This window comes from Pangasianodon hypophthalmus, chromosome 22 (genome assembly GCF_027358585.1).
Source record: "Pangasianodon hypophthalmus isolate fPanHyp1 chromosome 22, fPanHyp1.pri, whole genome shotgun sequence".
Taxonomy (NCBI): Eukaryota; Metazoa; Chordata; class Actinopteri; order Siluriformes; family Pangasiidae; genus Pangasianodon; species Pangasianodon hypophthalmus.
In genome coordinates this window covers 7,872,900-7,900,066 of record NC_069731.1, presented here as the reverse complement: position 1 = coordinate 7,900,066, position 27,167 = coordinate 7,872,900, and the positions used below count along the sequence as shown (strand labels likewise).

General features: G+C 35.8%; 2 protein-coding genes across 5 annotated transcripts in view; both read left to right on the top strand.

The window, feature by feature from the left end:
- Window positions 1–18,855, top strand: part of arhgef1b (Rho guanine nucleotide exchange factor (GEF) 1b) — a 45,975-nt gene extending 27,120 nt beyond the window's left edge. The window contains exons 10-33 of one of the 4 annotated variants that reach the window (XM_034297981.2): window positions 186–285; window positions 1,300–1,357; window positions 1,889–1,918; window positions 2,423–2,602; window positions 3,518–3,659; window positions 4,555–4,566; window positions 5,417–5,572; window positions 6,200–6,393; window positions 7,318–7,464; window positions 7,581–7,663; window positions 7,827–7,952; window positions 8,335–8,449; window positions 9,551–9,651; window positions 10,700–10,774; window positions 10,865–10,940; window positions 11,074–11,241; window positions 11,332–11,419; window positions 11,521–11,640; window positions 12,471–12,529; window positions 13,145–13,288; window positions 13,441–13,557; window positions 13,685–13,845; window positions 14,374–14,475; window positions 16,077–18,855. In XM_034297981.2, coding sequence (XP_034153872.2) covers window positions 186–285; window positions 1,300–1,357; window positions 1,889–1,918; window positions 2,423–2,602; window positions 3,518–3,659; window positions 4,555–4,566; window positions 5,417–5,572; window positions 6,200–6,393; window positions 7,318–7,464; window positions 7,581–7,663; window positions 7,827–7,952; window positions 8,335–8,449; window positions 9,551–9,651; window positions 10,700–10,774; window positions 10,865–10,940; window positions 11,074–11,241; window positions 11,332–11,419; window positions 11,521–11,640; window positions 12,471–12,529; window positions 13,145–13,288; window positions 13,441–13,557; window positions 13,685–13,845; window positions 14,374–14,448 — 2,527 coding nt within the window. In that variant the 3' untranslated portion in view covers window positions 14,449–14,475; window positions 16,077–18,855. The remainder of the gene's footprint in view (window positions 1–185; window positions 286–1,299; window positions 1,358–1,888; window positions 1,919–2,422; window positions 2,603–3,517; window positions 3,660–4,554; window positions 4,567–5,416; window positions 5,573–6,199; window positions 6,394–7,317; window positions 7,465–7,580; window positions 7,664–7,826; window positions 7,953–8,334; window positions 8,450–9,550; window positions 9,652–10,699; window positions 10,775–10,864; window positions 10,941–11,073; window positions 11,242–11,331; window positions 11,420–11,520; window positions 11,641–12,470; window positions 12,530–13,144; window positions 13,289–13,440; window positions 13,558–13,684; window positions 13,846–14,373; window positions 14,476–16,076) is intronic. The other 3 variants (XM_034297982.2, XM_053227886.1, XM_034297983.2) reach the window with 3 other exon arrangements.
- Window positions 18,856–19,008: 153 nt separating this feature from the next.
- Window positions 19,009–26,491, top strand: cd79a (CD79a molecule, immunoglobulin-associated alpha). The gene is made up of 5 exons (XM_026923969.3): window positions 19,009–19,133; window positions 21,367–21,714; window positions 22,092–22,207; window positions 24,296–24,355; window positions 24,666–26,491. Exons 1-5 carry the CDS (start codon window positions 19,094–19,096, stop codon window positions 24,783–24,785), a joined length of 684 nt encoding a protein of 227 aa, XP_026779770.2. The 5' UTR covers window positions 19,009–19,093; the 3' UTR covers window positions 24,786–26,491.
- The last annotated feature ends 676 nt before the right edge of the window (window positions 26,492–27,167 follow it).

Genomic DNA, 27,167 nt, shown 5'->3' with positions numbered 1-27,167 from the left:
GACAAGCCAGAAATAAGAGGAAATGACAGGATTTAATTCCTGATTATTCTGAAAGAACAGTACTACATTTGCTATTGTCCAACATTATTTCATTACTAATCATTAAAATGAATAACTCTTTTTAAAATTAGGTTTAAGAATATTAACATAAACAAATATTCTTCTCTCTATACCTCCACCATTAGTTCTGCCATCTTTGGTGCAGTGACTTTCTACATGAAGCATCTGGGAGTTAAGAGCAGAGCACCAGACAGCAAGAAGGGCAAAGGATTTTTCAGGAGGAAGGTACAAGGAGTCTCAGTCACCACAAGCTTTCTAGCAGGGAAACCTCAGACTAGATTGCATAAATAGGTTTTAAACTATTCTTAGACATTGAACTTCACTAAACTGTAGTCATATACATCTTACTTCTGACTTCTGATCGCAAGTTCATGTTCTGCGTATTGTAGTTGGAAGTAAATTTATTTATAAATTTATATAACTTTTATTTGTGTACCTTTCAGTGTAATTGCTAATTGCTTCGACAATATGAACTGCATCAAGTTATGTTATATTTTATATATATACACACACACACACACACACACACACACACACACACACACACACACACACACACACACATAGTACTGTGCAAAAGTCTTAGGCACATGCAAAGAAATGCTGTAGAGCAAAGATGCCTTCAAAAATAATTAAATTAAATGTTTCTACATTAAAAAAAATACTATAAACATAAAATATATCTAAAAATATATAAATATATATAAAATACTGTAAACAGTAATAAATGAAACAAAGTCAATATTTGGTGTGACGATCCTTCTCTTTTAAAAAAAACAGTAGTCTCAGGTACAATGTATGCAGTTTTCTAACAAAGTTAACTGGTAAGTTTTATTGAGCATCTTGCAGAAGCAGCCACAGTTCTTCTGGAGACTGTGACTGTCATACTCGCTTCTTATTTTTGCAGCAAAATCCAGCAGCCTTCATTATGTTTTTTTGTCTGAAAAGTGATCTTTTATGTAATATGCTGCTTTCTTTACTGACATACAAACGTTTTTCTGTAACATTTAATTTTGTGCTGGAAAACTAATGTTAGGAAATCTAAAATGTTTTTGTACTGAATCAATAATGTAGAAGTCATAAAATAAAAATCTATAACAAAGTTTGTACTAAAAAAAATAGGGCGCCTAAGACTTTTGCACAGTACTGTGTGTGTGTGTGTGTGTGTGTGTGTGTGTGTGTGTGTGTGTGTGTGTGTGTGTGTGTGTATACATCACAAAGTGCATTTGTGTTCTTTAGGTTCAAAAGAAGGAAGAAAAGTCCAAGGTCCTCAGTATCTTGAGGATCGGAGGCAGCAGTATGTATCCACCCACTTCTACTTTGCATGGATTGGTATTTATCAGTTCTGCATAGATACGAGGATTTAGTGATTGTGCAAACTCTGTGAACCGCCACAGCTGTAGGATGCAAAGGCTTTACACTATGACTCATTTTACTAAGCATTTGTTGTTTCTTTGACATAAGTGTTGTATGACGTACTCTGAGTATTATGACCTCAGCCCTATATTACCAAGTAGTTACACGATTTCTCACAACATATGAAATGAAACCCTACCCAGCACTATATAGATACAGCGCCTTATCTGGTTGAGCTTCTTGCAAACCTCATGCAAAGACATGAAAACTGTCTAAACTGTGTTATGTGTTAATGATCAACAAGATATAGAAATATTAGTTCTTGTCTCTCCTTTAAATGAATTCAGTTTAGAGAGGTAGCAGCACCAGATCTGCTGTAAGATATTTTGTGTATAGTACACAGTCCATTATGATGGTTAAGGTGTTACAGGACCTAAAGGAACATGTTTGTTGCAATGTTTTCCTCTTGCAGATGAGGTCAAAATGAGATTGGACATTGAAGGTACACTGGTTTGATCACTTTGTGTAGTCACTCCTTTTCTTACCTGGTCCACACCTTACTAATCAAAACTTGAAATCAGTGCACGTTTGCATGTTCTAAATTAAACACAATAATGGTGTTTTGGTTTGTTCTGTGTATGTATACCCGTAACCGAAATGAAAGACATTAACTTGAGTGTTTAGTCAGTATTTAAGACATAAATAATACATTTATAATACATGATAAACTTTGTCTTGTATTAATAAACTGTAATGTCACCTGGGAGGAAGACTAACACTATCTATGTATCTGATTTCATCTCATATTCCTTCCTCAATAAGTGTATTTACTTCCTAGCCTTCTTAGCCTCTACTGTTGTTGTGATAAGCCCTTTCCTATTTTCCATTATACTAAAGCTAAGGGGTCTGCATGCTGGAAAAAAGGGATTTTTTTTTATTATTGGTGGAATTACTCTATTTCCCCTGTGGTTTAATTCATTGCTAACTATTTCTGTTTCTTTCTCAGGTGAAAAGGAGAGGAATAATGAACGGAGGAATGCTGGGAGCACCACAGGACATCGTGGCTCCAATGCGGATGGAAGTGCACTACCCACCCAGGGTCGCAAATCTGCCACAGAAACCAGTGAGATGCCACACAGCAACATTATTGTTACCTCCAGCCCTGAAACTGCCCAGCCTGAGACAGGTAGGAATTTTGTATATAAATGGGTGAGAAATTAAAGGAAAAAAACAGCAGCTCTGTTATGCTGTGGAAGGCATTTATCTGGGTTGGTTTGGATCCACGTATCCCCTTAAAGTTGATTTATACTTGTTGTGAACTGTGCGTACACCAGATGGCCGCCGCAACAGTCCTGTGGTCATTTGGCACACCGCTTGTGCACATTTTCAGAAAGTGACACCTATATAGCACCATTTGATATTGTGTCCACACCCGAATAAACAACCTAATGTTGTGTCTCAAATCGCATACCATGCCATACCTACTATACCATACTATTCTAGACTGTTATTGAGTAATAATACTAACGGTTTTCCTATTAGAGGAAAGATGTGTTTTGAGTACTACTCTTCTTAGTAGATACTTTTAAATGTAAGGCCAGAGTTTTCGATTTGAGACTCAGCCCAGTGACAGCAATCATGCCGTAAGCAGAGAGTTTTAAAGAGAAACAGAGCTTGGCAGTGTGTTTTACATCACTGTGCATGAAATCGCTAAACATTAGTTTGACCTGGAAACCAGATGTTTTGGCTCTGACATGCCATCTAGTGGATGCCGCATTTAATTTTCTGGATATACATAATGTACGCAAGCGAGAAAATAAACAGTGCCGCTCATGTAGCAGCTGCGAAGAGGGGTTTTCATTTCTCCAGTACAGTTCCAGAGACTTGTCGAATCTGATCTTGAAGAGAATCTTGAAGCTGTTCTGGTGGCTCATGGTGACCCAGAGCCTTACCACGACACTGTTGGTTTTTCCTTTGTCACCTGTCTATATACCCATCTTTATATAACTAGCAGTTTCCTGAAAGTTTTAACAATGGTCTAGGAACCTGGAGGCTTTGAGATGTTTATTTACCAGCATTTATGTTCTTGTTCGTTCCACAGGTCAGACCAGCAGTCGTTTGGACCACCAGCCTGTATCAGATGGCGGAGACGTATCTCCTGTGTGCTCCAATGTTGGCATCTCTGTCTCGGAGCCTTCATCTTTAATCGACATTCCTTTAGAAGAGAGCCATGAAAAGGACAGGTAGTTTAGGAGTAACAATAACAATAAGCCTCTTAACACAGCCTGAAACCTAGATTAGACAGCCAGAGAACTAGGTAGAGTAATGGTTTTAATGCAGAATCGATGTCAGTGTTTGAATAGGAAAAGATTAGTTAACACTCACTGTATTAAGATATTGGACTGTGCTGTGACTGAGGGCGAGTGGTAAAACACCCATCACCCCTGAGTCCCTGCTGTGCGCTCTTCGTTGCTGCCGCTGCTGGCAATGCTATCTATGCTCCATGTCGACAGAACTGCGCCAGTTTGTCCCACTCCTTCATTACGCTCATATGCATAAACGTTCAGTTCCCTACCTTACCACCAATTCCCCTTTGTTCTGTCCTTTTTCTATCCACATTTATCTATCTTTCCTGTCCTTCTCTTACTTGTCTTACTTGATATTGTTAGGTTTATACTGAAAGCCTACCAAGAGCATTTGTTCATGCTGTTTTCCTTTATAGCAAGTGTCTTCTGTTTGTTCATAGAGCGAAAAGAATACACTGTGGCTTCAGGCTTTTTTTTTTTTTTTTTTTTTTTAAACTTTGCGGTTGAACAGCTTTGTCGAATATGCAGCAACTCAGACTGTATTTACCTGAGAGCATCTTCAGCTGGTGAGCTCACACATCCATTGTGCTATGTTTGTAAAGTCTTTGTCTGGTTTATTCTGTCGTCCTGTTTGTTTGCAGTTGCTATGTTGAAGCCTGTTTTGCTTTGCTGTCTTTTCAATTTTTGTCTAGTTTTTGCTGGAATTTTTGGTTCAGTTTTTGCTGAGTTTGTGGCGGCTCTTTACAGTGGTCATGTGTGAGTTAGGTTTTGATAATGTATTGATTGGAACATTGTCCATGAGAACTGTTTGTGCTTGTCCTGTATTTTACAGACGGAAGACAAGGTGGGTCTTCATGACTGAGACATGGATATTCTGCCAGCTTCAGCCTGCTACTGATTCCACACTCATTTTCATACCACACACAGAAGAACATATGTCATATACCACACCTGTGATGTGGTAGAATATAACTTACACAGTGTTCCTGTAAAACTGTTTTGAAAGTATACCTTTAAACTCAACTTGAAATTAATTCTTCTTTATTATAGTTTTCACATTGCAAAGGGCAAAATATGGCGAATTTAGCAACTTTTAAATCTGATATCGAAACCTTTTTTTTTTTTTTTTTTACATCAGATAAGACCTCTAGGATGTAATATTTTTGGCCCTTAAGACAGATTGCACTGTAGTTACTGTAAGCAAACGTTTGACCTTGTGATTGTGCCGTTTTAGCTGTGTTCAAGTGGAATAGTGGGAGCTGTGTCTTTGTGTGTACTCTGCATAATTTGGATAATCTGCACCTAATATTTTCTAACTTGAAAGCTGTAGTGCTTATAGTACTAGATCTGTTGCTCATTCTACACAGAAGTAGCTGTTTATTCAGTTTTATGTCAAAGATGTGTAATAGGCTTGCTCAAAGGAGCACCAGATTCTTGAGGTGGGAATGAGACTATGTGGGATTGCTGTTCTGAACTGGTTGTTTGTCATTATTTATGATCTCTCTTCATATTTTCTCTTCATTAATCTTTCTTTTTCACTAATGCATGTTTTCATTATTTTTCTACCAATTTCAAAATTTACTTTTTTTCCCCCCCTCACATCTCATGTTGCACCTGTTCTTGCCCTTTCCTCTGTCGTACTTTTCTTCCTGTACCCTTCCCTCTCCCCACACCCCTAACTGGTGTGTATTCAGGAGTGTGCGCCGCAGTGAGAGTCTGTGCGTGGATCGCTGTCACGCTCGCCGTGTTGGCTCTGCTCGGGCTAAACAATCTCGTTCCCGTAGTGACGTGGACCTTCAGTCAACTTCCACTTCCCATCCCCCTTCACCTTTACCCCAACCCTCCAGCTTGTAAGACTGCATGAAAACACAAATTTACATAAAAGCACAAACACTCAGATTTAATCAAATGAGAAGTGGTAGCTCAGTGGTTAAGACGTTGGACTTCTGATCGGAAGGTTGAGAGTTCGAATCCCAGCACCACCACCAAGCTGCCACTGCTGGGCCCTTGAGCAAGGCTCTTAACCCTCAACTGCTCACTTGTATAAATGAGAGAATTGTAAGTCGCTCTGGATAAGGGCGTCTGCCAAATGACATAAATGTAAATGTAATCAAAATTGCTACAAAATTTATACACACACTCTTAGACATTACCCTCAGGTGGCGTGATGTATTATAACACCTATAAATTAACATGCATGCGTTGAAACATGCTAACACTACAGAGGCAAAGACACATGCAAACATGTTCATAAACATCCCATAAACACTGCCTGGGAGGAAGATGCACAGCAGGGATTCAGTACCTAATGCTGCTGATCATAAGAAACCAGATGACTTATCTATTTGACTGACCAATTTCTTGCCCTTTAACTAAATAATACAGATTCAACAAATCGAGAGAACACAGAGATAAAGGTGAATAGTTGTGAACTTTTTTCATATTTCTCTCTAACATTGTGCTTTCACTGCCTCTAGTGTGGATGTGCCAGTGTTGCCAGCTGATGGCTCTTTTATAAGCAATACCTCTGGCCCCTTAACTCAGCAAGAGGAAATGGAGCCCCGGCTCCTGGAATTAGAGCAGGACCCACCCAACTGGAGAGAGCTTGCTCCCAGCGAGGTTCTGAGTAAACTCACTAAGAAAGAGACTAAGAGACAGGAAGTCATCAATGGTAAGTGGATGTACATTCCCAGAAGGCCAGAAACCAATATAAATGGAATGTGGATGGGGATGAAGATAGAAACTAACCAAGTGCTACATCCAACATTATTATGGAAGACTCCTACACTTATATACTTCTACTATGCATGGAATTATTTTAGCATAAATCTCAGTGTTGTCCACGAACACAATCTAGGTATGTTTGTTCGTTCATTCATTCATCCATCCATCCATCCATCTTCAGTAACTGCTTTATCCTGGGTTGTGGTGGATCTGGAGCCTGTTCCAGACCTGCCAACCTCAACACGTTTTAACACTGGAGTAATCTACAAATTATCACTCAGAAATACTCAACAAATGAGCAGGGTTTTTTCTCCAATAAAATCAGCAGACTAGCCAGTTGAATCTGGAATGCTTGACAGTTGCCCAAGTGTTTTGAACTCTCTGATATTAACTGACACCCTGGAAGCCCATTCCCCAATCTCCACTCGATTTTCCTACTTAAAAGATGTTCTGACACCATGTCCTTGCTTTCTCTCAAGGTAAATGGAGAATATTTTTAAGTTCAAATAAAATCATATAAATTTACGTTTGACTTGCTTAACATTAGACAACTATACAGTATAGTTAACATTAGTATAACTATATAGCTATACAACTATATTTATTAGGGATGCCACTGTAAAATTTCAGCATGAAAATAGTCAAAAAGGCAGTTTTTGGCCAAAAGAGAAAAAACAACGAAGTGTAAACCCTAACACTGGTAATGATATTTGGAAAGCTGCTTTCTGTCCTTATGATTATGTTGCACCTTGGGTTGTCTTTAATCCCGTTATGACTTGTATGTGAGTTTTGCACTTGCAATGAAATGGTTAAAATATCTCTATATATAAAAAAACCCCACCTCTAATTTTCTGTCCTATTTTCCCTACAGAGTTGTATGCAACAGAGCATGCCCACGTGCGCATGCTGAGTGTACTACAGACAGTGTTTTCCCGTCCACTGGAAAGAGAGGCAATCATGGATACTACTGAACTGGACACCATCTTCCCTAGTTTGGATGAGATTATAGAGATGCACTGTGAGTCCTCTCTTGGATGACCATGTATTAAGTTTAGTATAAAGTACAAGTTTGGGGTAGAAAAATTAACAGACAGCAAGAAGGCCATCTAAATGTATTGGAAATTATTCTTTCAGATGCTTTCTATGAAAATCTGAAGAAGCTACGCCAAGAAGATGAATATGTGGTTAAAAATATCAGCACTCCTCTGCTCAACAGAGTGAGTACCATCATTTGTCTAAACGAGATTTGTATATCTTTTGATTATTATATCATTTGGATAACGAGAGTAATGTAGGGTGTATTTATAATACACACACATTTTAGTGGTTTTGTGTTTATAAAAAGCTGGCATAAGACAACGCTTTCACACATTCTCACAGTTTAATGGCTCAGAGGGTGAATGGTTCCAGAAGCTCACAGCTCGTTTCTGTAGTCGTCAGTCATGGACTCTGGTTCAAATCAAGAACAGACAGAAGAAAGATCCCCGCTTCAATGCCTTCATACTGGTATACACACATGCAAACACTTTATACACAGCTTTCCAGTCAGTGGTTGACGCAGATGTGCAGTAAAATGTTGGAAGCTATTATTTAATATCAGAATCACTCTGTGGTGTTCTGTAAGCTGTTAAACAGAATTCCAGAAAATTCATCTGTTCATTAGATTTAATAGGAAGGAAATAGCAGCAGCATAATTCTTCTTAATTTTTTTAAATTGATTCATGGATAAATTACTATTATTATACTGATTAAGCTGATTTATTGGACTAATATTTGTAGGTGTTATATGCATCACTTGTGCCATAGCATGAGTAAATACAATCCACCCCTGGTGGAATGGTATATATAAGACCTAAAATGCACAAATATTTTCTTGTCTGTTTTTTAGGAGGCTGAGAGTAAGCCACAGTGCAGAAGGTTACAGCTGAAGGACATCATCCCCATCGAGATGCAGAGACTAACAAAGTACCCACTACTGTTGGAAAACATTGCCAAGAGCACAGGTTTGTTTTGTTTTGTTGTTTATGAACTGGTTAACAATTTGTCTCTGGTTAAAAAAAAAAAGTTGTAATTACTAAAGGTGTGGTGAGCTACTTGCTGTAGGATATAGAATGTGTGTTGTAAAGGTTTTCGAGTGTGGGTTGTTGCTCGTTCATTCATTCATTCATTCATTTGTATTTAGTACCCACATAGCATCAAGGTTAGGGTCACAGTGAATTTGAAGCATCAAATACACATTCAGTGTGAATTCAGGGCTGCATCCCAAAATACTTAAACAGTAATGAATGGTGTACTCACATACTATTTGGTTTGGGATGTGCTTTAAGTATTTATGATTCTGAGGTTATACACTATATGGCCAAACATTTGTGCACATCTGACCCACACACACAAGGGGGACTACATCTGGAATGGGATGTTCAAAAGGCACATATGGGTGTGATGGTCAAGTATCCACACACTTTAGGCCGTATAGTGTATCTCCTGTTATTGTTATGACCCCAGGTTTAAAGAAGTGTTATGACGGAGGGGAAAAAACTTCATAGTTTTTATTGATCGAATAACTTGCAGTACAGAGAAGAGAAGTACAGAGAAACACGCAACATGCAACAGTCAGCAACTATGTTGTTATCATGCTAGCTAAAAGAGAGCAGAGAATAAATAGACACAGATTTGTAGATAAAATACACAGACTAAAAGCAAGCAAAAGCTTGAGACTTGCTCTCACCCAGTACAGTTAAGTTTTAAATGTATAAAGTACCGAAAAACACACCAAAAAACACTCATTACCCACTAGCTAAACAGATTACAGGATAAAATACAAAGACTCGGTAAAGCAAACAGAAGCCTTTACTGACTCACATTTGCCAGAACCAAATGTTAAATCCATGAAGTACAAAAAGCTCACCAAAGACAGTTGTTAACCACTATCTGGCCTATATTAGCATGCCAGCTAAAACAGATCAAACAGTTGACAGATCTATCAAAATTAGATGTATTATCAAGGATAAAGAAATGTAAATGAACTTGCTTTTATCCAATTTAACAGCAGTTAGCAGTGGTTGCCATTTAATGTCTTGTATGCAACTGTTTTCATCTCACAGAAGATGATCTGGAGAAAGAAAATATCCAACAGGCTGCTGAGTGCTGTCGTAAGATCCTAAACCATGTCAATGAGGAGGTGAAACACATGGAGAATCTTCTGGTAGGAACATCTTTAGAGAAATGCTTATTTTCCGAATTTAATAAAATGTTAATAAGAAAACTGTTCAGTTTGAATGTTAAGGGCTTTGTTGAAATGATAAAAGATGGGTAACTTTTGGCTAAACGCCCTAGCTCTTAAACTGATGTGGCACTGAACAGTTATCCTTTCCATACACCACCCACTGTTGTAATACTTTATTATAGCAGTATTGTTACACACATATTGGTACATCAGAGAACATCCTCCAGGATTCCAGTAAAAGGGCTATGGTGTTTAAATGACATTTTATTTATTTTTGTCTTAAGATTTGGTGATGACTTGACTTGAGAGTGTCCAATAGTGGTCCATATTCACCATTCACAAAAGAATTAATTCAGAAATGACCCATATAATTTAATTTTCCCATAACTCTTATCCTCAATCTCAACCCGGGGGTGTCAATCATATGGCCCATGGGCCCAGACCGCCCCAATCAAACTTCTCATCCGGCCCATATTATCATCAAATAAATGTAGAGTCCATGTTCTGAATGAAAATTGCCTTGTTCCAAAAAGAGCTTGTCTCTGTTATTCCACTAGGGGGCAAAATAGAGCTATAACCACCAGGCCATCACCTCCACTCCCGAACAATGTCCTAATGATATATAATTTTTCGTTAGCACGTTAAAAATTTGGTGCTGTAACCATGCTTAGTTCCAGAAGAAATAATTTAGGAAAACTTGAAAAATATATGGTTGAACTGCAGTCTGTTTATCGGTTTTGATATGTGTTCAATCTGTGTGCATTGAGAATGCAATTGATTAAATGCGAGCATATTTAACAGTTGTTGTTGATGTGTTATTAGTCTACTAAACAATTTTTTTTTTTTGTCCTGGCCCATTTGACTTTGGACTAACACCCCTGTTCTAAGTATAACCCATAATATTTGTCCTAACCTCCTAATTTGCTGTTTTGCTCTTTGCTATTTTGCCTATTTTCTCCTTTTTTTTTCTGTATGTCCCCTAACCCTAATGCATAAGCTATAATGCCCTCTTTCCTTCCCTTACAAGACTTTAAAAGACTACCAGCGCAGGTTGGACACTTCAGGGCTGAAGCCCAGCAATGAGCTCTACACAGAGTACAAGGTAAGAGATTGTCTCCTGACTCTCTGTACTCACTCAGCATCATATAACAGTATAAATGTTGGGTTTCTAAGAGATTAGTCTCTCTTTCAGAGCTTTGACCTGACATCAAGGTCTATGATTTACGAGGGGCCACTTACATGGAGAGTGACTAAGGAAAAAGCTCTAGGTAACTCCTGTTGTTTAAGTCTGTGTATTATTCGTGCCACACTTATCAATGTATTATTTTGACAGATGATTAATTACCATTCTTAATGGGATTTTAGACTATGTAACACTGACATGAGTGTATGTGTGTCCAGATGTACAGGGTGTGTTGCTGGGAGACCTGTTGGTCCTTTTGCAGAAACAAGATGATAAAATGCTGTTGAAATGCCAAAGTAAGAGTAACATTGCTGCCCAGGAGGGCAAACAAATGCTCAGCCCCATCATAAAGCTGGAATCGGCTTTCCTCCGAGAGGTGGCCACAGGTAACTGTGTGTATGCCTCTGTGCATGTCTCGCAGGTAGGAAGGTGATGTTTGCTGCCAGAAAGTGACATTAATGCATTTCTTTTTTCAGATCGTAAGGCCTTCTACGTTATCTTCACTTGGGAAAGTGGAGCACAGATCTATGAACTTGTGGCCCAGTCTGTTGCTGAACGGAAAATGTGAGTGTGTTAGGGGTAAAAAGCAAAGCAGTAGGATGAGCAGTCATTGAACAGTAATCTGTGCCATAGTTTGTGAATGGACACAAAACTTTGTCTTGTAGATGGACAGTTTCAATAAAGTCATCAGTAGAGGAGTTGAAAAAGAGTGGCGGTCCTATGCTGGACAGGAAGAGGCATGGCAGCGTGCCAAGTACCAGCTCTGCACTGCCATATAGTGTCTTGTGAGTATTTCCCGTGTTCTTTAAATATCTGTCAGAGTGCTATTTTCAGTTGTTATAATGGCATTTCCTATTAATTTAGCTTAATTTGGCATTATGTGGTTATTTTTTTTATATTCATATAAAATTCCACAAAATGCAAAAAAAAAAAAAACAATAATAGATGATGTAATGAGTCAAAAGTATAACCCGATACAAAAATGTAATACAATAACTTACAGTTTCATTGATGTCTATTGGCTTTAATATATTGGCTTTAATTTTACTGTCTGTTTGAGACTTAGGAAATAATGAAAAGTGTGTTTTTTTAAGCCTATAATACATTTTTATATTGAATTATATTATTGCTTTATTTGGCAATAAAATACAGGAACATGAATTTTCACCTCCTCTTGTGTCACTTATCCTTCAGTCAGTGCACATAGCTATTGTGTATTGTTTACAGACAGGTCCATAATTATTGGACCACTGGTAAAGATGGGTTAAAAAAAAAAAAAGGTTATGAAAAATATATACGGGTATAAAAAATGTAGATAAAATTTATTTCAGTTAAAAGTTAGATTTCTCTCATATTTTGTGTGTGAGATTAGGCTGATTAACCAAAACTATATATTTTCATAACCTATTTAACCCATATTTACCAGGGGGTGCAAATAATTCAAGAGCTAACTGTAAATAAACACAATAAATATGTGTACCCCAGGATCTGTGAGAGATTTTTTTTTAATCCCACTGCCTATATGATACCAACCACAACTAAAAATATTGCTAAAAGGCTTACAGGTTAAATTAGTTTTCATTTCATCTCATCTCATCTCATTTCTCTTCTTTAGAATGAACCCCCCTCTCAGCCCTATTGACAATGGACCAGACGTACTGAAAAACTCTGCTGGTAAGAATTCTTGCTCATTTGTCGTTAAGGGCGTTTTCACATTTGGCCCAAATACACCCATGACCTATTTATTTGTGGGAGGGGTTCAAAATTGCAGGTTCTTCTTCTGCAGAATAATTCCTTCTGTACAGTGGATTGATTGTGCAATTCTGTGCATCTCTTTTGTGCACATAGATTTGCAAAATGGTAGGCACAGTGTTCATTCTTTTGCAGTTTTTTTTTATTTTTTACTTTTGGTAACAACACTTGAGTGGAAAAGAACAGTGCTTTATAGATGCATGGCATGTCATGGTCCAGGAGTAACTGCAAACAAAGAGCCATTATTGTATAAGACGATTTTTTGCCATGCAGTCTGGCATGAGACATGCGTTTTTCACAATCATCTCAGTGCAAGCACTCGCACCACAAAGCTGAGCTCCAGACCACCATTTTCAAGGGGACCAGCGATCGGGTCTTGGGACTGCTCCTGGGCTCAAAAACAGCTTTCACACCCCACAAAATGTACTGAACTCTCGGGGCAAATGGCCATGGAAGAAAATGCAAGTCAGAAAACGTATTGCATTTAATTGAACTTATTGCACTGTTGTGATTGTGATGCATCTTCTAATTAAAAAGGTCAATATAAGGACAGCCTTAGGGATGAAAAGTTCCGACACACTCAGTCCTCACTGATGGACTGCTTAGCTGCCTGTGGAATTGACCCACTGGGTTACAGCAATGCCCCTCCAGAGCGGTCAGCCATTTTGGCTTTGGATGAAGGTCAGTGGTCTTTCCATTTTCCTAGCGTGACAAATCTTACTTCGTATATGTAGGTAGTCAATAGTTGCTTTCATCAGTATTATTTTCAACAAATGTAATGATATATGTACCATATTGACATGAGCAGCATTCTTACATCAATGCCCCAACAGTAATGTCCTTGAAGACACTGTTAGGCGGAAGTGACTTTCTGTCCAAGAATGCCCAGCCTGATGTGGAGAGTGGAGCAGAGCCGGGGAAGCAGGAAAATGATGGAAGTCAATCACAAGGTTAACCTTATATTACACTTAAACCCTGTGGGTCACTTGGTTCATAACGCATGTTTCTTCCCCCAGGTTCAACATAATTGTGAACTCCAGCTGTGGTAAATGGTAATATCATGTTTTCTTTCATTAGTGGAAGAGCACAGTACGGAGTCGCAGGAGGATGGGCAGGATGAAAAGGCAAAAGGAGAAGAGCAGAAAGCTGTAATTGCTCCTCTAGTGCTTTCACAGGAGCAGCTGGAGGAGGTCAGCAGAAAACTGAAGAGTTTGGAAGAACAAGTGAAGAGACTACAGGTTAGAACGGTTTGACGGATGGCTGAGAAAAATAATTAGATAAAAATGCAGATTTGCCAACTTTTACTCGTTTTGTGTAGGAGCACTGCATTTTAACATCGGAGTATTCTGGTATGAGTTATTACTCAAACATACATTTAAAAGAGCAGTCTTCCTTTTTTCCCAGTAAATACAGCAGAGGAGCCAGTTAACATGGGAATCTGATATGACCGACGTATCTTTTTCCTAGAAAAGGAAGAAATAAAGTGTTCATGTAAAGTTTTCCCAAGTGCCTGGTGGTTAACGTAGAACCCCGTATATACACACACTCCAATTTCTACCTCAGAGAAGTGATTTGTGAAAGAACTATATCAACAATGTACTCAATTTTTACTGTCATCACCATCGCATCGCGGATTATGGGTGATTTGCGGAATGCTAGAAGTGCTATTACTCAGATAATTTTGACAGAGATCTTTGTTTAAACAGGACATAATATAAAGAATTTGTCAGAACATTCCAGAAAGTGTAACTGTAATGTATTTACAGAATGTGGAGGAGGAGTATCACAGGCTACAAGAAACCCTTGCTAAGTTCACAATTCAAAGAGGCAACTACAACTGAGGATCACTCCAACCTGCTGGTCACCAGGTAATTCTCCCACTGCTATGACTTCAGCATTGCATATTACACCTGAGTCGCAGTGCCCATGTTGATATTCTCAACTATTTTGTGTTTATCAGTGATCGTCTACATGTGAAGATTTTCACAATCTGAATGCATGTTATGTAATCCAATCCAAAGTTGAATGCACATGCACAATGCACATGCAAAAAGTGGGGTTTAGTGCCAACGTTATAACAACAATGAGGAGTGTGAGAGTCCAGTCAGCGCATTCAACTTTTTAATCTCGCTGCTTGTGTTTATAACAAGTTTTAACCTATTTCCTGTGTCAGCAAAACCTCATCTCAGCGTGATTCTTAAACATACAGTGAGATAACCTGACCGCAGTGAAGTTATTTAGCATTTTTGATTTATTCGACATTCAGGAGCAAAGCCGCTCTTCCTGTTGAAAATAACATAAAATGCACACATTATACATCAGTGTGATGTCTTTACGCATCTTCTGATGTTATCAACATTAAAGGACATTTGTTATGCTTCCAGCACCTAGTGAAGGGTGTCTATACGTGTGTCTGTGTGCCCGTCCAATATTCTTGTTAGCACGATATCTGAAGAATGAGTATTGAATATTTATAGTATGTATATGGAACTGTAATTGTAACCAGCAGACAAACTGATTTAGATTTTGGAATTTATCCAAACAGACTCAAGGTCAAATGAAATTCGAGTTTTTCTTCAATAGCTTCCTTCATGTTTGTCATACAGAGAGGTTAGCTTTTTCACTTCATGTTCAGGAATTCAAGGCCCATTTGCTGGCTATCTAATATTTTTGCCGTCGATTCATCAGTCCATCTGTCAGTCTGTCATTCTTGTTAGTGCAGTATCTCAAAAATAAGTGCTTAAATGTAGGAACTGTATGGACTTATCCTTTTAATCCCATTAATCCAAGCATGGTCAAGGCATGTTTGAAAGGTATTTGAGGCATACAAATTAGTAACAAGAAGGACTAGACTGGTTAATGGTAGAGGTATCCGCAGTGTAGCTTTTATTTTTAACTCCTATTTTTGCATGTGTTCCGCATCCTCTCTGAATTTCTGGCAAATATTAAATGTGTAACTTTATTGAAGTCAATTTGCATGTTGCATCAGCTTCAGAATGTCAAGCTCACAATTATTTTTTAATTTAAACAGATTATACTCAGATTAGACTGTGTTAATGGAGTGGATTGTGACTCAAACACCCGCAGAAAGAATTGGCTAATTTTAATTTTAACCAGTGAAAGTGCACAGACACAAAGGTTTTTATGTTACATATTATTCTTCTATTTAACAGATCATTAAAAAGATTATACATCTCATTCGATTGGATAGGATCCACGCTCGGATGGGCCTCATTTAGTTTATTTTTTTCCGACTGAGATGTACTCATAAACATGTTATATTCTGAGCCATCAGTCTGATTATTATAGGATTATTATAATTAAGCTGCATGTAAACGTAGCCAATGTGATGTAGAAGGCCAAGGCGGGTAAATGATTATACAATGCACTAAATCCTTCATCGATGTTGGCATTTCCTGTTTTCTAAACGGTACATTCTTAAACGTCTCTCCTCTTTTCTTCTCTGCAGATTGTCTGTAGCCCCAGCCTGATGATGTGGTGAAAGAGTCACTTACAGAAAGGAGAGAGAGAGAAAGACTGTGTGTGTGTGTGTGTGTGTGTGTGCATGTGTGTTCATGTTTATTTTATGCAGAACTCCTGGCCCAAATGAAGATGGTCAGGATTACAAAAATGTACTTATGTATGTGTCTTTGCCATTTTGAAAGAACAGCTCTTGAGCGCACATGAAACAAAGACGAAAGCTGAAAGTTGGAGAGATGTGGTGAGGAAGGGGATTGATATAGTGGATTAATCCCAAGTGAAACTGGGTTGACATCTGCTGATATGTATATGCTTTTGAGTGTGATATGGAGTCTGGAAATATTTGTGTGGATATGGAGTTCGTCACTCTAAGCCACAGGTGTTGTTTATATCACAGTGCAGCAGTTACACAAGCATCGTAGTTATCGTCACACGGTCGCTGTAGATATATTCTGTCTTTAGCATGTCGGAGTGAGTGAGTGTGCGTGCATGCGAGTCGCCTTGATGAATTCAAATTCTTGACATTCTGCTCTGTAGAAGAACTTAGCTGTGTTTTAATGTCTATGCATAATCGTAAGAGCAGATACAATGTAATGATTTTTTAAAAATAATTTATAAATAGTAGCCTCGCTAGCCTTCACATGGATTGGTTTCAGACCAAAGAGGACCTAAGCAGCACGTTTATAGCAGTAAATCTAATGGTTAGATCTGATAAGAATTATTTAGCTTTTACTTATATAAGCAGATGCAAGATTAGCATGGAGGACAAAATTAAAATGCACTTACATCCCTTGCTTATGTTCTATGCATATATATATATATATATATATATATATATATATATATATAAATCTCATAAATAAATTATGTAAGGAAGCAAACACAAAGCTGACACTGGAGACTCCTTCCATAAAAGTTAAATAATGTCTCCTTATTGAAACCACCCTATCAACGATTATGTTTTCTTTGCTAAATATAAACATTTTTTATTTTTTAATCCATTTATTATAAGGCTTAACATATGTGAGCTCATACCATAAAGGTCAGTCTAAAGTAGCTGATGTTATTAAAATAATAATCAACACCTTCTGACCAATCAGAATCGAGAATTCAACAGCGCTGTTGCATAAATACAAATATAACAGCTAATTGCATATTAACTGTTTAAGTAATAATGCTTTTAGTCTGGTCTGTGTAAGGAATAACACACATCAGACTGTGCTGTCATACTTGGCGTAATGCTCTGAAGTGGATTATTTTCGTAGCAATGTCTGAATTGTGTTATTCCTCTTATGCCACAGCAATTTGCGATTACAATTTTCAATTTATTAACGAACATCACGTTTTTAACTGGTAATAATTTAATGTTATGGAATGGTTGTGAGAACAGTTAGTTCCTGTTATTGATTGTTATAGTGGTTGTAAACAGTCATTCCCTCACCAGCGTGCCTGTTTTTTTCTTTTTCTTTTTTAAAGTAAATTAGACAAAAAAAAATGTATCTTGTCATGTTACCTAGAAACCAGAAAGCACAAACTCCGCTGGTAAAGAAATGTCTACTAACGAAACAAAAAAAACCTTCACGTGAATGATTATACCTTCTTATACACATTTTATTTCTGTCTGTTTATTATTCGGATTAGTTAGAAGGTGTTGAGTAACTTTATAGAGTACTGTATAATGTTAACACCTTCTGACCAATCAGAATCGAGAATTCAACAGCGCTGTTGTATAAATCTAAATAAAATAGAAAAAAAAAATAATAATAATTGCATATTATCTGTAATAGTGCTATCTTCGGCTGTATATTTTTTAACCTGCAGTTTACCGTAAATGGACTTTGAAGGCTTTAAGTTTGTAAGTGTTGACCGAAACACTGAGTGTGTGATTTCATGAGAAGTTTTTCCAACATCAGCAGTGGCCATTTTCACTTACGTATATGTATTTTTGTTGCTGTTGCTAGTGCTCCTTCACAATTCATATTATTATTAGACAGTAATTATGCAACTATCAAATCCCATAGGAAAAATATATAGTGCCTATCATTATTCTATAGCAGTTGCACCAGGACCTCACAACGAAGTACTGAATTGTACAATGTTAGAAGGATGAAAAATGGACTTTGTTGTGGCTTGTGGCCATACACATGACGGTGTACTCAGAGAGAGATAATTAACCTTGCTTTCACTCTCACGCCATAGTGTATTTTTATGATGTTTAACTAGCTAAGGCACACATCTGTATTTTTTAATGTACAATGCTATTTATAACGCAGGGTGGATTATGCAAAGAATCTAGTCTTTTATTTCTTTGTTCTGGCTCAGTGGCTGTGTAGAGAACCTGGTGGCCCTCTTCCTCTTTCTCACCATCAGTAGATGAAAGGCAAATATGCTAAAGTTTCAGTTCCACATCTAAAGGGTCTGGTGGCAGTTTATTACTGTCTTTCACATTGTGCACTGTTTTTTAAACTCAACTTATGACTCCTCATATATTGTGTTTCTTTTTCTATGCTGAACCAAATATTCTTTTACCTACAGAGTTGTAAAATGTAAGTTCATGACCATTTTTAGCACAGTAAACTTCTTATTTTTTGGCTTTGCCTCCTCAGTGTAGTACTTTGTATATTTTAGGGTTATTGTCACTCTGTCATAGCTGCCCCTGATTAAAGCAAGAACTATTCTGTGTATTTGTGCTTTTTATCTTGTAAGATACTTTGAAAGCATTGAGGTACATTTTATTACTACTGTAATTTTCCTGTTTTTTTTTTTTTTTTAAATAAATGATTTCAACAATTGCTAAAATTTGCTATGACTGATGTAATTGTATGCGCAAAGAAAGAGTGTGAAAGGGAGAGGGCAGTAGAAAACATTTGTGGGAAGAAGAAAGATGAGTAGTGGGCAGGGGAAATAAGAATGGGTGGGGGTGAACAGAAAAATGCGATAATATCAAAGTGTCAACAGACATCAGGAGGCCATTTTATTGCACCTGTTTGCTCAACTTCATAGACGATGGAGGCAAGACTCGTCTTCTTGTTCAGTCTCTTCGCAGGTAAACACCTCATATATTACACAATTTGTGCTTTTTTAAAAATTTATTATGGCTTGTCACTCTACTCTGAAAGGTACTTCATTAATAACATTACATCATTGTAACATTAATATTAATATCTCACCTGGAAAATTAAATGTAGTGTGCATTTAAGTCACGCCACAGCCGTCGTCTTTAAGGTTATAATTATAATTATGTACTTTAAGGAGTTTAAAATGTTTAAAAAAAACACACAAGCTCTGCATGTCTTCCCTTGCAAAAAAAAAATGTATTTAAAGAATGTAAATAATATTTAAAGTACATTTTCATTTGAAGACTTTCAAAGTGTATATTTTAAAGTATAACCTTTTAAAATATACTTCACTATGTTGCACTGAACTACACTTTAAGCATGCTTCAAAGTATCTTGAAGCATATTTCAAAAGACAATTTCAATTACATTTCTTATTTCTTACAAGTAGTACATGTACTTCAAGTGTAATAACTGTCTACAAATGACATTCTTAAATCTACTTGAATGCAACTTGCATTAAAAAAAAAAAAAAGACAACTGAAGGCATTTAAGATGTTTAAACATAGCTTAATTACAATTTAAATACACTTAAATACACTTATAATAAATAAGTTGCCATAGGTTGTTCCAAAAGAATACATTTAGTATGTATTAAAGTATGCATTTTTCATATTAATTATTCTTTTAAAAGTACACTTCAATTTTTTACAAGAGTTATTAAACTATAGAAAAGATATCGCATGTCATATAGCTAAAATTCTCTTATAAGTAAACAAGTATATATATATATATATATATATATATATATATATATATATATATATATATATATATATATATATATATATATATATATATATATATATAATTATAAATGTTCCTCTGTTACAGCTGTACATTATGTGTTTGCACTAGCACTATTATCTGTTTATTAAATTCGAAATATACCCATTCTAAACCCTATACTCTACTTTATGGTACAACATAACTGCAAAAAAAAGTATGTATTCTTATTATTTAAAATAAAGCAATATTAAATTTGCAACATTGCAGTATCCTTAAATAGTTCTTTCAACTCCTACAAGAACAAACTCTAAATGTTCTTGTATTAATACACATAAAACTGTAGTTTTGAGAATAAGTAGCCATATTCACTGGCATACAAAATAATTATTATAAATTATATTATTACATATTAATATATATATATACACTAAACCACAGAGCTAATGTTGAGATTGATATTATATAAAGGGAGAAAATCTCACAGTAGCTGTAAGTGTATTAGTTATTTAATTTTGCCTGCATCTTATTTGCAACAGGCACCTGTGACAGTTTGGCTTCACTGGAGCTTATCTCCTGTTAAAGCCAGTTTTACTTGGTCTCCTATCTGTGTGTGTATGCGTATAATATATTAGTCAGAACCAGAATTACTGGCATCCTTGGTAAAGATGATCAAAAAAGATGTCTTTGTGGTTAATTAGCTTGATCTCAGGGAAGGGAAGAGTAGGTGTCGTGTCAGCAACTCAGTGCATACAGTTACGCAGATACAAGTCAAGAGCTTCAGTTCATTTTCAGATAAACATCAGAATGGAGAGAAAATATGAACTCAGTGACTTCGACTGTGGTGTGGTTGTTGGTGCCAGACAGGCTGGTTAGAGTATTTCAGAAACTGCTGATCTCCTGGGATTTTCCCACACCACAGTCTCCAAAACACTGAATGGTGCGAAAGACAAAAACGTCCACTAAGCGGCAGTTCTGCAGATGTTGGTGAGAGAGGGCAGAGGAGATTGGCCAGAGCCAGGGTTGCGCTAACAGAAAGGCTACAGTAACTCAGATAATCACTCGGTACGATTGTGGTGAGCAGAAAAGCATCTTAGAACGCACAACATGTCGAACCTTGAGGCAGATAGGCAACAACAACAGAAGACCACATTGGTTTTCACTCCTGTCAGCTAGGAACAGGAATCTGAGGCAACAGTGGGCACAGGTTCGCCTAAATTAGAGAGTTGATGATTGAAAAAACATTGCTTGGTCTTTTTCCGATCTTCAGTTGTACTGCTGCTGCATGATTGGCTGATTGGTTTATATATACAAAACCATGTCACAATATATATATACATATATATAATATATATATTTTTTTAAATCACCAACAATTTGAATAAAGTTCAAGTAAAATGAAGTAAAGTTATGTTTTTTACATCTTTTTTTCATAAGTTGCTGCTGATGCTACCAATCCTCTTAAAATAAAACTGTGGTTTGACCGTCCTGGCTTACGACTCGCCATCTCAAAGAGAGCCAATATGAAGTGCTGTTACATCTGCCAGTTTGATGTTGAAGTTAAATGGACACAGACTGTTATGACTTCCAGCAACACAAGTACGATTACGCTTGTGAATCAGTCAAATGAACGAGTGGAAATTCGCAAAGAAGTAGAGAAGGATAAGGAATGCTCAAATCTGGTGCTAAAAGACATTGAGCTGAATGATACAGGCCTGTATCAATGCCTTCTAACAAAATCAAACCACACTGTCTATACACCCGGCACCTATTTACAAGTATACGGTGAGTGGAAAATATTTTAAAGTTCTGTTTTGTGTGTATATTTGTCTTCTTGTGCCAGCATTAACATCTTATATTGAAATTTTGCTATTTGAGTTGGCATATTTATAGTTGGATCAAAATAGACAGTCAATGCTAGAATGTCAATGTTATTTTGCCTTTTATAGTCAATGGTATAACATTATGAATAATAATGAGTTATGTTTCTGATCCTCTTTGACACATACATCCCCATAGAAAGTGTGTGAAAACTATATTTGATAGAAATATTTGATTGAAATATATTAATGATTGGTTCGCTGTGAGATTGTTGTGAATCTTAATGGCCGAGAAGTTTGAGATGGAACTATGTATAACCTAATCTATGTTCTTCTTCTTAGAGCCCATACAGATGATCCTGGACATCAGTGAGAGGAGTAAGAACAGCCTCATCACTGCTGAAGGTGTTCTCCTGCTGTTGTTTGTGCTGCTGCCTGGCATTATGCTCATCTTCAAGGTGCTTTACACATGTTCTCATATATATTTATCATGATAAAAACTGGTAACATTTTACTATAAGGTTCACAAATAAGCAATTTTAACCCTTTCATGCATAAATTGTTTATACGCATATCCAAATTCTTTTATTTATTTATTTTTTACTTAAAAGTGCATGATGTATTTTGCACATGAATTTTGATTCAGTCTAAATATTACTTATATTTTAAACAATGGATTCTCCATGGGTAAAAAAAGGCTAAAACAGTATGCTTGAAATAATAATAATAATAATAATAATAATAATAATAATAATAATAATAAAATCTTCCAATGTCCAAAATTTTTTAACATTCATGTTGAAGGCCTTTTTTTTCTTAGAAAATGTCTTTTCTGAACATACAGAATTTACACGGTTGAGGAATGTTGAATGATGCAAGAAAAAAAAAAACATTTTACCCCAAAACAACACTAATTTAATTAAAAAACACACTAATGGACAGTCTTTCATGCTTTCATGCAAAAAAAAACACACCTTTTTTTTTTAATTTTTTTTTTTTTTTTAAGGTGATCAGTGGATCAGTCTGGCACAAAAACAGTTTTACTTTTTTTTTTGTAGAAAGTTAGCAAAGATTGAGAACAACAGCTAAAGCTACAGATGTGTATATTAATGTAGAGTAATGCTCTCAAGTGATTTGGAGTTGATTGACATCTTATATTTTCCTTTAACTTAAAAAATTTATAACTTTAAATTGACTGTCCATTAGTGTGGACACTAAGCATGAAAAGGTTTTAATATTTCACAAGTTCATGACGATATGGGTGGAAAATACTGGAGTAATTCTTTATTTCTGTACTTATACACTATATTGGAAAACTTGTACTTTACTCAAATATTGTTGAAATCGAATACTTGTACTCTTACTCAAGTAAATTTCCAAGTTCCAGTTTCTTAGTAAGGTCTTGTCGTTTGCTGGAGTTACTGATTCATACAGCATGAGATGTTCCATTTGCCTCCCACCTAAAAAAAAAAAGAAGAAAAAGAAATAATGGTCTTTAAAATTCCCCATCAAACCTAAAAGAGTGTGTTATATTAACTTTCAGTCAACTGAAATTACAGAGTTAAGTTTTAGCTTGTTAAATTAGCTAGCTAGTTAGGTTTTGTACATTAGCTTTAAATCAGCTAGCTAGTTGATTTTTGTACATTAGATTATTAAATGACCTAACTTCTTAAATTTGCTAGTATTGTTTTTGTTGCTAATGTGCCTTCATTCCCAAAAGGGTTATTAAACATTAGCTAACTCAGTCAAACTCGAATTTGTCTTGCCCAGTGCGAGTTAGAGGACATGGGGCCCTCTGTAGCACTCATTTCTGTCATCTTAATATCAAATCTTGGATATGATCTTTAGTACTACTTCAGTGAATCATTGATCAAATAGATATAAATAGAATTTCAGTGTGCAAAACCAATTCCGAATGCAAAGTAGTGTCATACACTGTGTCACACAAGTGTCTCACAGAAAAAAGAAAAAAAAACAGTATGTTTTAGAATTAAATCTTACTTCATAAAAGCAACTAAAACAATGAAGTCAATCAGGACGTTTCATTTTTGTATTTAATTTTTTTTTTAATTATTATTTTAAATATTTCCCCTGGCCATGGGGATGCCATGTTCCTTATAACCCACCGCTTAGAGAACTAGCTTTCATCATAATGAACTTGTGATCAGCTCTTTTTATCAGCTCTTGAGTACCCGAGTATGTTTAAATGTTTTAAATACTGACTTTCACACAAGCAGATCTTTGCCTCCATTCTTCTACTTTCAGTGTGCTGTATTATTTCCTGATAATACAGTATATTGCTTATTTATGGACTGCATTTAGTGCTTATTTGTGTTACCAAAAATTTAGATTTTTCCTTTTTTTTTTAGATTTTTAAAAAAAATTTCTTCACATGACCTTTGGATCCCATTAAAGTTTGATTTTCTGTGGTAAAATATTGGTAATCAGTTATCAGTTCAGTGATGTTTAAGTCTTAAAGTCAGCTTCACATTTAAGTCTTTTAAGTCAGCTTTTTCTATCTTAATTTCTTCCTTTCTTTCGCATAGACAAAGGGCTTGAATCAGCTGGAGAAAAGAAAGGGCAAAGAGGAAGAAAATATTTATGAGGTATGTCCTCTTTTTGCTTTCTGTAATATTTTCTGTTAGAAAATGCTTAACTTTTTTTTTTCTTCTTTTTTTTCAGTTTTATAGTTTACAGTTTTTTTAGAGTTAACATCATACAACTCTAATACTACACTATTTAATTATGTGCAAATAAACTATAAACATTTCATTTTGTAAAAACAATATTTAATGTGAGCTGCATAATTCTGTGTGTGACATGCTTGATCAGTGAAGGATATTATTTGCCTGACATGAAATAACTGGTGATAATTTGAACATAAATAAGAGGAATTTACACTCTTTATATCTATAGGGTCTAAACCTAGATGAATGCAATTCCACATATCATCAAATCCAGCGCTCTCTCGTCCAAGGACCATACCAGGATGTGATCAACAATGACGAAGATGACATTCAGCTGGAGAAGCCCTGAATGGGTGGCTGTGAGGAGTCAGGATCCATGCCATACAAATACATAGTGTAGCTCTATCGCTAATGTTTGCTTTGTCTGTTGTAGGTATAAATTAGGGGTGTAACCAGTTATGAATATGTTATTCAGATTGAACAGATAATGCATCCCAGATGAATACAGATACAAAACACAGGTGGAGTATTCAGGGTTTTTTTTTAAGAAAGCTTGCCAGTTTCAGGGACTGAGATTGTGAGGTTTTTTACTTTAATGTCTAGCTTTATAGAACAACTCACTGAAGGTCATGGGGAGGGTTGCCAAGTTTCAGCAAAGTTCCCAACCCAACTACAACTCAAAACCCACACAAATAGACTTGAAAATTTGGTGGTAACAAGTTAACAGTGGTACACTTTCCTGATTTGCAGTATACAGTATATCTGCAATATGTGGATAATATACGTGGAACCTGGCAACCCTGCTCACATAACTTAAAAAAAAACAAGCAAGTTTACTAACATGATACTAATGAGAGATGAACTATTCCATTTTAGCTCGACGGCCTTACTGAGTGCCAAAATAAAACCACATTTCTACTATATTTTTGTACAAACAAAAGAAATATACTTTCATATATTCAATCGCTCCTTCATAGAGCTCAATCAGACTGCACGCTGTGCACAGGGTAGCATATCTCTGTGGGGCTATCTGCAAAAATAATCATTTAATTCATTTTAAAAACAATGTAGAACTTTTTCTACGTTCATTGCATGTGTTTTTTTCTGTTATTCTTAAATGATTGTTTCTCATCATTATTAAAAGAAAATCATACAGGCATTATAATGAAATGGTGCTTAAAGGACCCCATTTTGACTCACAGCAGCACTGTGATTGTGTCCTATTTTTAGCATACATTCTTTCTGGAATGTAACAAACCCAAAAACCCAAAAGCAAATATTAATAGAAAGATAGAAAGCTTGCCAGAAAGCTCCACAGGATATCTGCTTCAGGAACCGAACTGAATAAAGTTAAGTTCTGCAAATGATTTTTAGTGGATCTATAGTATAGTTGTAGGAATAACATAAAAACAGACCACTCCCACTTCCGGTTTAAATCTTTATACAAGCAGTTATGAATATTTTGAGCACTAAACAGATACAGATAATGACATTGTGTTACACCCCTAGTATAAATATGTAAATATTAACTGGAAGCAGGAAATAAAAAAATCTTTGCTTTCTTAGTTAACCAGATTTTATTACCATTACACAATATGTCTTCATAGCTTTGGTATAAGGAACAAAAATCATAGATAACACTGTGTTAAAGTTTAGTACTATAAAACTCATAAAAATTTAAAATGGAAAGTGACTCATCATGATTTTAATTTGACAGATGTATACTAGATTATGTCTTTTTTTAGGCTAAAGATATTATAAAAAGACATGGGATTAGGTAGATGTATGAATCAGTTGGTTGAAAATTCCATGAAGGGATTTATAATTATAAATTATAATTCTCATAAAGGAGAAAGTGCAGCAAAGCTTGTGGTTCTGCAGGAGGAAGGCTACTAGCTATAGTAGAGTAAATGTATATTTATTCAGCAGTTAGCTCTGGTCCAGCCACGCTGATATTCAGTACAACAGCACACATGCTCGTGCCATATTGCTTAAACAGATAGCTCAATTGTGTTTGTGTGTAAAGCTTTTAATAAAGATTATTTTACAAAAAAATCTGTTAGACTGATTTATATTTTTAGGTCAGTGGATGTCTAGATGTCCAGATACAGGCATAATAAAATGATAATGCCAATTCCTTTTTTGGTATGATTTTACTAAATCATTATTTAGTCTTTGACTAAAAAAAATTAAATGAAATAACTTTGCGACTTTCCATAAAAGCATGATTTGTGCAAAACCTAAAACTAAAAGTACAATTTCTTCTTTTAAGTTTAAATTAAAATATTTTTATTATTTTTAATTTTATTTATGTAGCTAGAAATGATCTTTTCATTACTGATTGTCTTTTGTATAGTTTAAACACCTTGATGTGTCATGATCTGGACCACTCTAGCACTTGTCTGTCAAATATGGAATCCTTGAAGATTCACTAAACGCTTTGTATCACTGCTTCAGCTGTTTGCATGGTTTTTAAGTTGCTTTGAGTTAGAGCATCTGCAAAGTGGGTAAATATAAAATGAAATGTTATTCTACAGGTTATTAACAGGTATACTATCAATATAATTATTAACAAGTACACTATCAATAAATGTCCTAGGAAGAAGTCATTTCTAATGACAATTCAAAACTAAACAGCTGCCAAATTACAAAAAAAGGCATTTATTTTACAGCATACAGTTAAATTTAAAGTGTGTTTAAATAGTGTTTCAGTAGACTGTAAAATAATCTA

Bases quoted from the DNA above. Each gene is read 5' to 3' on its own strand.
- cd79a (XM_026923969.3), top strand. From the start codon at position 19,094: ATGGAGGCAAGACTCGTCTTCTTGTTCAGTCTCTTCGCAG. The intron at 19,134-21,366 runs GTAAACACCTCA...TTTTTTCATAAG, and splicing joins CTTGTTCAGTCTCTTCGCAG to TTGCTGCTGATGCTACCAAT. The intron at 22,208-24,295 runs GTGCTTTACACA...TCTTTCGCATAG, and splicing joins GCATTATGCTCATCTTCAAG to ACAAAGGGCTTGAATCAGCT.